At 45.0% G+C, this 14340-nt stretch overlaps 1 protein-coding gene across 5 annotated transcripts in view; it reads left to right on the top strand.

Moving 5' to 3' along the window:
- Nucleotides 1–2850: 2850 nt before the first annotated feature.
- The window catches only part of LOC147726769 (baculoviral IAP repeat-containing protein 1-like), a 448780-nt gene continuing 437290 nt past the window's right edge, over nt 2851–14340 (top strand). For 2 of the 5 annotated variants that reach the window (XM_086960813.1, XM_086960811.1), the window contains exons 1-2: nt 2860–2928; nt 4285–4864. In XM_086960813.1, the coding sequence (XP_086816939.1) occupies nt 2872–2928; nt 4285–4864 (637 nt within the window). In that variant the 5' untranslated portion in view covers nt 2860–2871. The other 3 variants (XM_086960812.1, XM_086960814.1, XM_086960815.1) reach the window with 3 other exon arrangements.

The raw sequence follows: 14340 nt of genomic DNA, 5'->3' as shown, positions 1-14340 counted from the left end.
ATGTAGGATGTGTGGTCATGAAGATGATGTTTTTGTTTTGAACCTTTGTGGGTAGTGTTGTCATGTCATGAGTTGACCATTGAGCTGTGGTTAGCGTGTTATGGGTTGCAGTGCCTGACAGTGTGATGGGTGAGGGTATGTGAGAGAAAGATGTGCAAAATATAATTATAAGAAGGGCTTACCAGATTACCTACCGATACAGTGGGATGCTGTGCCAATACACCTATAGGGGGTCGTTTGAGAAGGCCCAGTAATCCAGAAGTGTATTGATTGAGTCTACTGGATGCTGCAGCTTAGGTCTACCTTGGCAGAGCAGAGCCTTTCCAAGCCTTGTTCATCCATAAAACGATGTTCTTGGGCCATACAGGCACATTGTAGAGAAAAGTTAGACTACCCCTTACTAGTTTAATCCTGTTAGCTATGTCTTCGCCTAGCCTCACTGGTACCTGCCTGGGCACTTGGCCACATCCTACTGACCTTTCGATTGCGAATCAAAGGCAAGCCCTGTAAGGTTATCAGCATTACAAGATAGGTAAATTGCTAAGGCCTACCAGCCAGGAAAAATCTAACTACCCCCTACCACATCAAGCAAAGTCTGGTCGCAATGACTTGGGCTAGCCTTGCTTAATACTGGGTGCTTGTTCCCATCATGCTGACTTGTCTTTGCAAAGAAATTACTCTCAATCGCCCTTTATTGACATTTGTAGAAGAAAGTTTGCTGAGCCCTGCAATCCATGGAAAATCAAACTATCCCCTACCACTTTATGGCTGGTCATAGTGTTTCAGGCTAGCCTTGCTCCTTCGTGGCCACTGGGCCTCATCCTGCAAGTTCTTCCCAATCCATCTGCAATCCGCCTTTTTGTCATTAGAAGATGAAAATACCTTGAGCTACGCCAAACAGGAAACACCAAACTATCACCTACCACATTAAAACTGGTTGCATTGTCGCAAGCTAGTCTCGCTAATTCCTGGGCATTTCATTCTGTCCTGCTGACCCACAACATTGCAGAGATGTCAAACACAACCTTCCTTTATGCATTGAAGTTGAAGGACATTGAGCCCTGCCCACTAACAACTTTACTCACTCATATTTTTGACCAGAAATATGTTGTGGCAGGGGCTGCCACTTGGAGCATTCAGGACTTAGCTGCTTATTCTGCCAAATAGGAGACATGCCTTTACTCTCTTGTAGTATTGTATTGAAGCATGTGCATAGAACTCGCTACTCCTATGTGGGGCGCTGAAGCACTTACCTGCACAGATAGCAAGCTACACCATGCTGAGTGCGTGGTTCGGAGGGTGGTGTATTTATTTTGAACGCATATGTGAAGTGTTTTCATGTTGAGCGTGATAACCACCGAGGTGCAGGTACTGTGTTCTGGGCCTCAGTGCCTGGCAGTGAATACAATGCTGCAGGCCCTAGATATACATTAGAGCAAAGAAAACAGACACCAGTAGCCGTTCCTCTATGGAAGCGGAGGAGCGTCGCCCCCGCACCTCCCCCCACACACACGGCTGCAGAAAAAATGGAAAATAAAATAGTAATACATGATTTTCTTACCATTTTCCTTTTTACTATCTGGCAAACGGAGTGTGGGAGCGGGCCAGTGTGTCATAATCGGCAGCAATGAGGAATGGCCACTTCAGTTTGAAGTGCGCATGTAGGTTTGTCTGGGTTACCTTAGTACGGCCAACCTGTCATGCGCTATTCAAACTTCTCTAACCCAGCTGTCCTTGGAGACCAGGCAAAGGCCTCCAATGCTATTTTTGAGTGCCAAAGCAGCCTGCTCATCCCATCCAGACACTTCACTCATGCTGCTTCACAGCATGAGAACAGCGTCTAAATTGGATAAAGTAGTTAACTGTGTGATGTCACGTCGCACTTTGAGGTGTCTGGAGTCAGGGACTGTCGTGACCCGACAGATAGGGCGACCTGAGACGGACATACATGTAAGCAGTTGTGTGAGATACTAATAAAGAAGCGTTACCAACCGACCTGTGTCCCATGAGTGATGCACTGCCTGGCGATCAGCATAAACACTACAGGGACTGAGAACATCGATTAGGTAAGTGAAAGTGTTCTTGTCATTTTTTATGTAATGGACTTTCATAATGTATGTATTTGTTTTTTTTATCTATGCACCGCCCCACCATTTTATATGTCACAGACTGCCTCTGACAGACACTAATTTAGGGCCCGATAATGAGCATATGTAGTAGTTATGGGCATGGCACATGATAAATAACAATACCATATAGTACGTTATTTATTAAGTGCGATAAATACTACCGATTACGAGACGTTGGAGAATAACATGCGGATTTGGGTGTTTAATGCATCAAAACCAGCATGATACGGTAATTAACTATGGTTTTCCCCTGTTAACTTTCGGCAGGTTTGACCAGCTGAAATTTAAGGAAGGTTGAGTTATTTAACGCATCCAATAACCTTCAATCTCGTAGTTAAATACCTTCAAATATCTTAAATTCATTAAGTGACCCACTCGTAATCAGGCCTCGAGTGCTGTTTGAAAACTGGAGTGACTGGTACCTGGATGGGTGTCTGCACAGTGTAGATGTGTGTACATCGGGCCTTTACTCTCAGTGCCCTCTTTCCCAGTGAACCGCCTGACCCGTGCAGCCTGAACTTTAAACAATGTGCGCTTTATAATTAGGATTTATGAGACTGGGCCGTTTTAAAAATTGATAATGTCGTGATGTGACTTATTGTTTTTCAGAACGTTTTGGTATTTACTTTGCTAGGTAACTAGCGTGATTATAGTCTTCCTGAAATAGAATAGGCCCCAGAGCTGGCTGTTGCTGCGTGGTCACGTGATCTGCATTACTTTCGTTTCCATTGTTGCCGAGGGAATGCGCAGACCTGAAAATTACCTGCGTGTTGCAAGAAGCAGAAGTGAGGAAGAGCAGGTAAAATATTCAATTTCAACTTTTATGTGGAAGTTTCGGCGGTGGGAAGGAAGGCTTCCACTCTGGCGATGAAGCAAAGCGGCTAGAACAAGGGAATCAGTTGAAAAACAAGGTGGGGAAAAGACTAGAAATAATAAAGCTGCAGGTGAAAAGCCAGCCGGCGCTGTTAACGAAACCACAGTCACAGGTGAAGACGTCATAGCTTGCAACAACACAAAGAGGTAGCATACATAGAAACTGGAGAGGTGGCTGAACGGGGTTTTCATAAGGACAGCGTGAGAGAGTATATTTGCAAGGCAGTGGAATGGTGTTTGTTATTATGTACATAGCAAATGTATACTTTAAATAAAATATTGCGTTGAACTCGTCTGACGTAAAACGACGGCATTCCGAAATCATATTGGTATTGCACTGCTAATGGTAAAATGTCCACAATGTCTGCCGCGTTCCCCGATATGCCCCTTGGCCCCCCACCTGTCGCCCACTCCACCCATTTCTCCATGCCTGTGCCTTTCAAACATGGCCCTTCATCCTTCCGGCCCCCGTCCGCTGACCTCTTCATGCCACTTATGTCTGCTGCTCCCGTTCTCTTTCAAACCCTTCTCCCTTTTGCCCCTATACCCAGCCCATACCTTCTTTACCTCCCCTATGCCCTCTTCATTCCATGCACTTTCTCCCTGCCTGCCCTCTCTACCTGCCTGTACTGCTGGCGCCTTGCTGAACCCGAGGTGAGTTTGGGGATCTTTATTCTGTTAATTTTTCTTCGGAAGACCTTTTCATATAGGAAGACTACCAATTCCGCCACTGTCGGTTGTTGTTTTCTACGCGTTTTATCAGCTAAAGCCACAGGCTCCTTGTTAATGCCTCCTGAGTAGTTTAATGCTTAGCCAAAAATGTCTCTGATGATCCCGCTTTAATGTAATGTAATGTCATGTATGTAATGTATAGGCATTTATATAGCGCACTACTTACCCGGAGGGTCCCAAGGCGCTTCGACCGCTGCGAAACCCTTCCTGGCTTCCCTGAGAGATGGTCCCTTAATGGGTATCTCCAGGGTGAGACCAGGCATCCCCGGCGGTCTGGTGGGTCCGTTAGTGAAGATGAGGCAAGCTAATGCCCAGAGTTGCCGAGTGTGATCGCTGATCAGAGTGGGCACCGAGGCGAGAGAATTATCGAGTCCGCTGACCCTGGTCCAGAAACCTGCCGCGCCGGGAATCGAACCCTGGTCCCGGGCCGTCCTCTGCTCTCGGGTCTGCCGCCTCTAACCAGTGAGCCACACTACTTCACCTAATGGAATGCTTGGTGACAGGAAATCGAAACAGATTTAATGACGTGTTTGTTGCTTCTTCGTCTCAGGTTTTGGACCCCCCACAGCCTTCTGCTGCCAAGATGGACGGTAACAGGATGCCAGAGTTGGACCCTGCTGATATGCAGTCCCGGCTACCGTACCTGAACTTAGATTTCAAGAAGTTAGTGGCAGTCTGCGAAGAAGAATTTCAGAGAATCCGACTCCAGCAGCAGTTTGGCTACAAACATGGGATGAGAAGCGAGTTGAGGAGGTTGAAAACGTTCCTTTCTTTCCAGCCTGTCTCGTCCTGGTCCCCTCAGGAGATGGCCGGCGCGGGTTTCTACAACACGGGTGTGGCGAGCAGTGTGCAGTGCTTCTGCTGTGGGCTAGTGCTGTGCTCCACAAGTCTCCGAATTTCCCCGCGCAGCGACCATCTGAAACGTCAGCCTGACTGTGGCTTCATTCAAGGGCGAGAGGTGGGGAACATCCCCAAGTATGACATGCGTGTCCAAGTCCCACCGGAAGTGCCAGGCCCGAGTGTGGAGAGGTTCAGAGCCGAGGGGGAGAGGCTGCACTCCTTCAAGAACTGGCCTTTCTACGCCAGGACAGACCCCGCGGCACTTGCCAGCGCTGGATTTTTCTTTACTGGTAAGTGAGAGTCAGGGCTTTAAGTGGGATGAAAAAACTGGGGGGTCTCTCAAAGGGGCGTGGCCAGTGTAATTAGGGGCGTGGCTTTAAATCACTTACGCAAAAAATCTGTGCTTAGCATAGTGTGCTGCCCGACTTGTAATTTGCTGTTTCCGTCATTGCATCCAGATATTTGATACAAGTAACATCATACCTACAATAAGTAAGTAATATTGGCTTTGTCAATGGTTATTATTTGTAGAAGATAAATAAGCTGCAACTATAACTTTTATATAATATTGACAAAGCTTCCAATTAAATCCTTGGTGACCCTACCACAATGTTGCTGCTCCTGAGTTTCAGAAAGAGAAGGGAAATCCAGAAAGAAAATGACTCTTAAAGGATTTCCCTTCCCCCACAACGCTCCCCTGGCATGAGGTCATGCTGTAACTTCTCTACTACTGAGAAGTAGTAAAGTGTGAGCAGCGCACATCCTTGTGCCTGGTGCTGTCTCGAAACGGGTCTCTATCTGGCTTTGTTTTGAGCCATGGCACTTTTTTCCGGACTGCAGTGACAGCAAACAGCGGTCATTGCAGTCCGGGAAAAAAACGGGCTGCCTGTGTCAGGGCTCAAAACAGAGCCCGATAGAGACCCGTTTCGAGGCCCCCAGAAAAAAACTGCCGGTGCTCAGACCCCTTGAGACCCGGCCCACTTAAAGCCCTGGTGAGAGTGTCACCACGTTCTTACTGTCAAATGTACATGAAGTGCCCACCTTTGTATCAAAGGGTCGCGTCACCTGATGCAACGGACTCCTCGCGCAGACAACGTCCACAAAACTTGCTGTGTAAATATGTAAACTGAAAATGAATAAGTGTAATATTTGTTAACACGACCCAAATAAAGTACATTTAAAAATCCCCTTAACTCACTAATATCGGTTATTTAATTTTATTCCCGATTGTTGTTTTCAACCCAACAACTACCCTGGCTATGCCAACCTCACCATCTAATACTCAGCCAGTTCTACTCATTGCTTTTGTATCAAGTACCCGAAAGGCATCATGTTGCCGTGATAATAAAGTAATAAATAAATACATAGATCCTCTACTTTAATTCTTGAAAGGTTCTTGTTGATATGAAGAATTGCCACTTAAACGTCATGTCACTCCAAATTCTCAAAATTATTGCACAATTCAAAATAAGGATCAATTTTGATTTCCAAAAATGATGTCTACTTGTTCACTTCCATTCAATGACATAGCATTGACCGTACAGGTCGCTAATCCAAACTAACTTGACAGGAGACAGGAAACCATCCAACAGTTTTTATACTTATGAATTATTTGAAATTTTGAAGTTATGCATATGCTATAATGCAAACAATTTTTTTTTTATATCTTGTGTGTATAATTATGTCAATTTGATCAATTATCATGTTATTGTAATGAGTATTAAATTTGTATTCTATATGTGTACAAACAGTAGTGGAATATCATTTCTTTATGTGGCCTAAGCCACTCTTTATGTGTTAGTTGGTTCAAAAATTCCCTGGGTACTTTACTCACACACCATTCCAAACTATCCACAATAAAACATAAATCATATATTAATATTTTTTAAGTAACTTAAAATAGGTTCATACAAAACTCCCTCCATTGGCCGCAACTGCCTGTTACTCACAATTGTGTCTGTGTTTAGAAAAATCTGTTATTCCTGGTCCTGCCAAGCATCAAATTGGTGGTAAAACGAAGCACCACCAATTTTATTATCTGGGTCTGGGTGATGTGACGTTGTTTGGGTAGGTTTTCAAGATCTATCACCAGGTTCGGGTTTAGTGGAATAGTTTAATGCTTTTTTGACTTTAGCCATTTATCCGTACAAGGCCCAAGGCATGTTTGATTCAACACAGGACAATATTTAGAGGCATGCCCATTATGTGATGCACACCTTGCTTTAGCTGGTATCCGTCCTCATCTCTTGGTATCAGTCCTCATCTCTTCTTCCCATGTGACCCCTCCATCACCTAAGGTCCTCTATCAGTGGTTACTGCCTTCTGTAACTCGATAGTTCTGAAGTTTCCCAGTAGTGCATAATGGCTGGTCTCTGCACTGGGATTTCAGGTACATAAGAGATGGGAGTAAAAGGGAGCAGCACTTTAGAACTGGTGCCCTAGGTTATGTAAAGATGTACCCACTTGCCCAGGCCAGAAAAGAAAGGAAGTGACTGGGGTCGCTATGCCCACCAATAGGGGACTATTGCAACATAATACCAAGTAATGAACATAATGTTTGAAATAATATCAGCCACTAGTGATTGCTCAGGCTACACTCCAGTCCATTTTGCCAATTTAGACTGGGACTAGCAATATTCAAATATGCAGACCTTAATGTTGCTTTTAATGGAACATTCTAGCCCAAACTGCTAAGTCAGGTCTTTTTCAGACAGGAACGTAAGCGACCTCAGACCACTTTCAGCCGACTAAGATCTTATCAGTGAGGTGCAGCACTTTTCAGCAGAGGTGCAAAAATACAAACTGGAAAAATGGGAAGACTCAGCCCACTAAAAGAAAAAGAGACATTGCTGTGGTGGATTCCTGGACCAACGAGGGACTTCAAGTCCCAGCAGCCTGAGTGCCGCAACCGCCTTCACCTGTGCCTGCACTCAGCGGGGCTATATCACTCCTCGCCGCTCCCGCTTCGCGGGAGCCACTTCGCGGGATCCGCTTTGTACCTTCTTTGCTGTGGTGGCTTCCTGGACCAACGAGGGACTCCAAGTCCGAGCAGCCTGAGTGCCACAATCTCCCTCACCTGTGCCTGCACTCAGCGGGGGCTATGTCACTCCTTGCCGCTCCCGCTTTGCGGGAGCCGCTTCGTACCTTCTTTGGTGTGCTGGATTCCTGGACCAACGAGGGACTCCAAGTCCCAGCAGCCTGAGTGCCGCAACCGCCCTCACCTGTGCCTGCACTCAGCGGGGGCTATATCACTCCTTGCCACTCCTGCTTCGCAGGAGCTGCTTTGTACCTTCTTTGCTGTGGTGGATTCCTGGACCAACGAGGGACTCCAAGTCCCAGCAGCCTGAGTGCCACAACCGCCCTCACCTGTGCCTGCACTCAGCAGGGGCTATATCACTCCTCGCACACTCCTGCTTCGCGGGATGCGCGCGGGCGAAGCCCGGGCCAAGGGCGGGCCCGTCGGAGACTGGACGAGGCCAGGCCGGGCCCCCCCTCTAACTACAAACTCATCGTAAGATCAGTTTGAGGAAAAAAAATGTTCTTAACCCTTGAGTATAGCGACACAGTTCTTTGTGTGGATTTAGTCGTTGACAACAAGATGACCAAACGTGAAGGGAAGAGGATAGGTGCTCTCACTGGAGTCAGCATGGCGGGGACCTTAGATCAATTTATATTAAGGGCCACGTCTGTCTCGGAAAAAGAAATTGCGATAACAGAGCATCGTTTGTCCCTGGATCTGCAACAAACGAAAAGATCCTCCCTAGGTTTAATTCAACAGCTCGTTCCCCAGCCCATTCTGTCTCCAGCCTTATTACACCTATGCTTATTGATGGAGAGAATGGCTCTGAGATCCCCCTAATTGGGCCATTGGAGGCTGTCGTAACCAAAACTGCCAATACAGTGCCCCCACAAATGTCGGCCAGAACCACTTCTAAAACTAAAAACGTAACTAACCTGTCGACCCCCGACCCTGCAGCAAAAAGGAAAAGGGGAGGCGGGCCACAGAGACCAGCGACCGCTAAAGTGCAGAGGATTAATAAAAATGGAAGCCGAGTCCTAGTGGATGAGTGCGTTTTACAAGATAGTACTGACACTGCTCGTTTGGACTTTAACTTTGCCTCTATGGTGGCCCCGGCTTGAATTCAAGTGAGGAAATGTGGAGAAGATTGGAAAATCTATTAGTAACTTTATTAACCCCCATTACTTATAGATTGAGCCGAATTGAGGAACACCTAGTGAACACAATCTCAGGTTAAGACAGGTTTCTCTGTCCTAGAGGATCACTTTGTTCAATTAAAATCTGTAGCTGAGAATACATCTGGCAACATGGGGAATAAGGGTCCGGCTTTAGTTACAACAAAATCTAATCCTCCGTGTTTAAGAGCAATGAAACATATTGCCCCTAGGGTGGCTAAAGATATAGTCCCTGTATCACACAAGGGAATAACTCCTATGCATGGAAGTGATGCCCACCTAGGAATTCATCAGGAGAATTTGCTCAATCGATTATGCGTACCCCGGGTGATGGCAATGTGCAAACAGTAACAGCTACAACTAAAAATAATACCAAACAAGCAAGCGCAATTATAGGACCACAGGGACTTGAATGATAACACTGTTCATCCGGACTTCACCACTTTCAACCTTCCCCCGGCAGCTGCATCTTTGGTGGTTGTGCTGATGAATGTTCCACCCCTGCGGGCAGCCCAGAATGAAACCACTGAACAATTATTATTTAAAGCACTGCATTGGTTCAACACTTGTCTTAAAGACGTTGGGATATGGGAGGAAGGTGTTGATCAGCATATGATTATGGCGACGAACACCGTGGATAGGGCGTACTAGGAAAGACTGGAATGGTGACTGTGTAGTCATTAATTTTAACAATGTACACATAACAAGGTTTTTGCTGGAGAATCTGCGAGAGGTGTCTGGAGGACATACCGATAGAGTGTGCATTTTACCACTATGGTATTTTTATAAACCGGGTTCCCGGCCCCCAAACGCTATTTCAAATATTATTCCCGTTGTTAGGAGAGAACATTACCTCAATTAGGCCGGCAAAAAATTTGTCTACAACAGTTGGTGAAAGTTGGGCCAAACTCTGAAAAATCGGAAATAGTGCATACATGCGATGCATTGCCATCATCGGTGTTTAGATCAGCAATGGTCACAGAAGGTTGTACCTGTGTGGTGCCGCTTTCATCTCGTACTTCACCGCCACCTAATCGTAATGGTGAAGTCTCAACGAATGCCGTCATCAGAATAGGTAGCCGCTGGGGACAACACGTTGAATGAGCCATTACCAAACCAAGCAAAGCATCGATATCCATTGGTACTGCTGATGGTAGTGTAAGACAGACGTCCAACACGCATTCTTCTCCGCATGGCCGACATCGAAGCACAGGTAAGGTGCAATCTTGCCACATTGGTCTGAACGAAAGAAACCAGGTAGTATTCAGATCTCTTAGCCGGGCCAATCCGAGGACTTTAGTGATACGTTCTCGGTATCGTATTGCTAGGATCGTTTCTTCCATCGTAGCCTGAGTTTTGTCTGTGACTTGGCTTGCCATATCTGAGCAGGAGGAACAAAAATAAAATACCTGCTACGAATCCCAAAAAAGGAGGCAGGCCACCGAATAAAGAATGCACAAAATTCAGGAAGATGCCCAGAACTGTTTCAAAGGGTGCTAACAGTCTGGAAAAAATTGTCTTAAATACATGTGCGATGCCACTGGTATCTGACATGTTTAAGATTTGCCTTAACATTTCTACGAAATGCACGGGGCAATTTGTCGATAATAGGGTATGTATCTTCATTCTGCTTAAAGTATCAATTCGAATAGAAGAGATATTCACAGAAGGCCATATTGCTGCCTCCATGTCTGGATTGCTGTTTGTATACAATACTTGCATACAACAAATGACCCTGGAAGTAATGCTCAAGAGATAGGCTTTTCCTGGCATCATGCTACAACAGCTGTGGTCACTTATTATAACGTAGCTACCGTTGGAAAGTTGTCTGAAAAAGGGCTCTATCCCACGGGCGCTGAAAACTGCTCGCCGGACCCGCTGCCGTGGGTCCCGCATCGCGCACCGCACCTTCTTCTTTGCTGCCCCGGGAGGGGTTCCGCCATCACCTGCCGAGCCGCCACTGAGGGGATGATATTGGCAAGATCACGCCGCACGGGACTCCAGGGACCAGGAGCCCGTGCGTGCTTGCACCTGTGGGGAGGCCCGCCCCCAGCTCACCGGGCTATATTACCACATCCGGGTCCCGCAGCGCGGGACGCGCGCGGGACTAGCCGGGCTAAGCCCGGGCAAAGGGCGGGCCCTCTGTGGCCCTCCGTGGACTGAAGGGGACGGGACGTGCCCCCTCCCTTGACCCTACTGCGAGAGGAGGTAGAGTGAATCTAATTACTAATAGACTATTTATGAGGTTTGATTAATCTTACTCCAATAATGTCACGCAAGGGGAGAACAAACATTGCTTCTGAGAAGGGCCCTTGCCAAGGGCCACAAGAGCATCAGATAATGAGTACCTTCACACTGCCTACTGTTCATGATATAGACTATAACTCTCCTTGCCACTCTTTAATCAGTATGCAATCTCCCTTACAAACTCCAGTAAGAGTGCAAAACCTGTCTCTGTGGGACGAATTAAACATCCTATGCAATACCAAGTACGCCGTAGTTCTCCTGTTAAAGGCACCAGCTCCTCAAGTACTAACGGCAGTTTACGGGATCCTCCCTTTTCACCGATGAAAGACAATATTCAAGATCTAGCCCTCCCTTGGCCTTTACCCACTAAAAGGAAGCATTACAAGGACAATCCCGAAGGGAATCATTCCAAATTACAAAAACTATCCGTTAGTCCTACATTACCTGCCAACAACCTCCCTACCACCATGGAGTCTGCAGACAAATCAGACTATACTATACTCTACCCCCAGTTGACTTTACTGACCCAGATTGAGCATCTTGTCAAAGCCATCATTTCTCCACTAGTTGAAAAAATCAATTCCATAGAGGAAAGGCTCTCAGGACTAGAGAATACAATCACGACCATTCTGACACCTATCAATAAAATGGTAACATCCAACCGCTCCCAGCCAATTACAACCTTGGAAACATCTAAGCCGACTCCTAAACGTATAAACGCCCAACTCCCACCACAACCACTAAAAATCCCAGCCCCAATCGCACCCAAAGCCCCCCTCAAACCTGCTCCATCAAGGTTCACAGGGGGTAGAACAGAATCGAACAAACCACCTCGTATACACCTTCCTTCAGAAGCTGTGCCATATGTGTCCGTTCTTTCAGGAGTACCAGTACTTGCTCTTGGGAAAGCCGAAAGACAGCAGGACCTATTAAATAAGGTCACATTCTGGTTGGGGAAAAATAGACCCCTACCACCGGACCTAGATGGTGGAATCCTGAGCGTTAGAAGGGTGGGCTGGCTGGGCTCATTACCAAAAAACATTACCGGGGACTTGGTACTGGTTAAATTCAGGAACAGGAACATCGTCCCGTACCTAAGATCTTGCCCGCCCAAGAAGGAAATGGCCCTATATGCACTTGGGATCTACTTGATTTTTATCCATGCACGCCAAACATCCCCCTGCTTAGACCACCAGTAGAGCATCACCATCCGCTGGGAAGGGGGGTTCGTGTATCTAGTGGCATTAGTTTATCCGCTCCCAATAGATTTGAACCATTATACAACTGTCGTAACTTTTGAGTGCTCTATGCATTACCACAGTCGATAGTGATAATCTGTATGAATAACATGTCTTATTATGGAACCCCTTAGGTTGGGTATATGTCCTTTTAACTTGTAGTCATATTGTCATTGTATGTATGTATTCATTTTAAGACTGTTTTTATATGTACGCTTTTATGATTTTAAAACAAACTCGAATAAAGCATTATCGAATCGATTTTTCCAAATGAATAGGATCAATTTCTCGTATTTTGTCTGCAGTTTCAATTTGTGTTATTTTCCAAGCTTCATTGTAAGCTGCGTATATACCGGGGTATATGAAACGTTTTTATCGCTGTTTGCGAGGTCCCATTATGAAAACTCGCAAGTCAGCACCTTCTTTAAGTAAAGTTAAGTGTTGCTTAATTTCGGGTAGTGTGGATTTCTGTAGCCATTCGAGGCAAAGTTTTCCTACACTATATGTTGTAATTATCCCTGGATGTTGTCTCTGGGAATATCTTGGGTCTGGCCTGTTCTGTTTGAACCCCTGTGTTTTGTTCAAGAATCTATCTTGACAGTTATTAGTGTCTGTGGGCCAGATGAACCATTTGTTCCAATCAGGAGTAGTTCTGTTTTGTTGAAAAATATTGAACACGTCTAACCCCTCATCTGTATTTTTATCAGGCATAGGCTTTGGTATAGACGGGTTGTTTAAGTCTTTAATCTTGGCTAGGCCAAGACAGGTTGTCTGTTGAATGGTGTCATTCAGGAACATTATTTGTTCTGGGATCATGCAGGCTCTAAATAATGATTCTAAACCTTGTACCTGCCACTCTTTTGTACCCCAGACGGTTTTAGTCTCAATGTTATTTTTCCAAAATTCAAAACCAAATGTAGACATTTTTTCATAAAATTTTTCAGAATAAATCAGTTTAGTATTTATCATTATGCTTTTCATTCCTGTCTTATTTAACATTTTGAAATAAAACGTTTCTGGATTAGTGATATTAAACCCTGAGAAGTATGGGAATTTTTCATAAAATGTTTTTGAACAGTCTTTTGGCAGAGTTGGACAATGTTCCCACTGATTATAATTGAAAACATTTCTAGGATTAGCAGATTTATGCAGATAATTATGCCCAAAGTGATTGAAGCAATACATTTCTTCATAATTCGAAGAACCCTGTAAATAATCATGTTCTGTAAATTTTGCTGACATTTCTAAATCTGACATCATATTATTAATATTTTCAAAGTCCCAATCATCAGAGAAAATACTAGGTGATACAAAGTCACTTAAGGAGATCTTGAATTGATGTGGATATTTCAAGAGTTCAACCGGGCCATAGATTTCGTAATCAGTTTTGTCCCATGCTATACCACCAGGTATAGGATTTGCTGTGATGTTCACTGATGATAGTACACTTTTTTTTCGATGTGAGAAGATCTGTGTGGTTTCAGGACCAAGTTGATTTTCTGACTTGCTGTGTCCATTGTACTCTATTTTCCATCAATAAATCTACCCAAACTTAAAACCATGATGAGCCACAGAAGGAGGAAAAGTACGCCTAACACAATCCATAATTCAATCCATGGTGAAATCAGATATGTTTCTCCGAGTTGATGAAAGAGCTCTGTAATTTTCTTTTTGAAAGTTTTATTTGCTGGCTTATTTCCATGTTCACTTGGATCATCAGAAAAGTCATCAAAGTTGATAAAATAGCCAGATGCAGTTCTGTCAATTGGTGGAATTGCTTCCGGATTTTCATTTATCTTTGGATATGTATGTTCAGATGCTACATCATTGTAGACAGGTGTTTCTTGACGAACTGTTGCAATTTGGGTTTCAAGAGGCACAAGTTCCATGGCTTTGTTGCATAGTCCTTTTTTATTCACTGCATGTTTATCAAATGTGATTAGTCTCTCAGTTTGAACCTCTTGGATTGTAGCAAGATTTGGTCTTCTGCTACTTCTTGGGAGTCCACTGGGCCTACTACTTATTATTGGCCACATGATTGTGGTTTTACCAGGTCGATTGATACAACTCGGTTCTCCTTTTTACCA

This window comes from Lissotriton vulgaris, chromosome 3_1 (genome assembly GCF_964263255.1).
Source record: "Lissotriton vulgaris chromosome 3_1, aLisVul1.2, whole genome shotgun sequence".
Taxonomy (NCBI): domain Eukaryota; kingdom Metazoa; phylum Chordata; class Amphibia; order Caudata; family Salamandridae; genus Lissotriton; species Lissotriton vulgaris.
The sequence above is the reverse complement of the archived record's forward strand: the minus strand, read 5'-3'. Positions and strand labels throughout refer to the sequence as shown.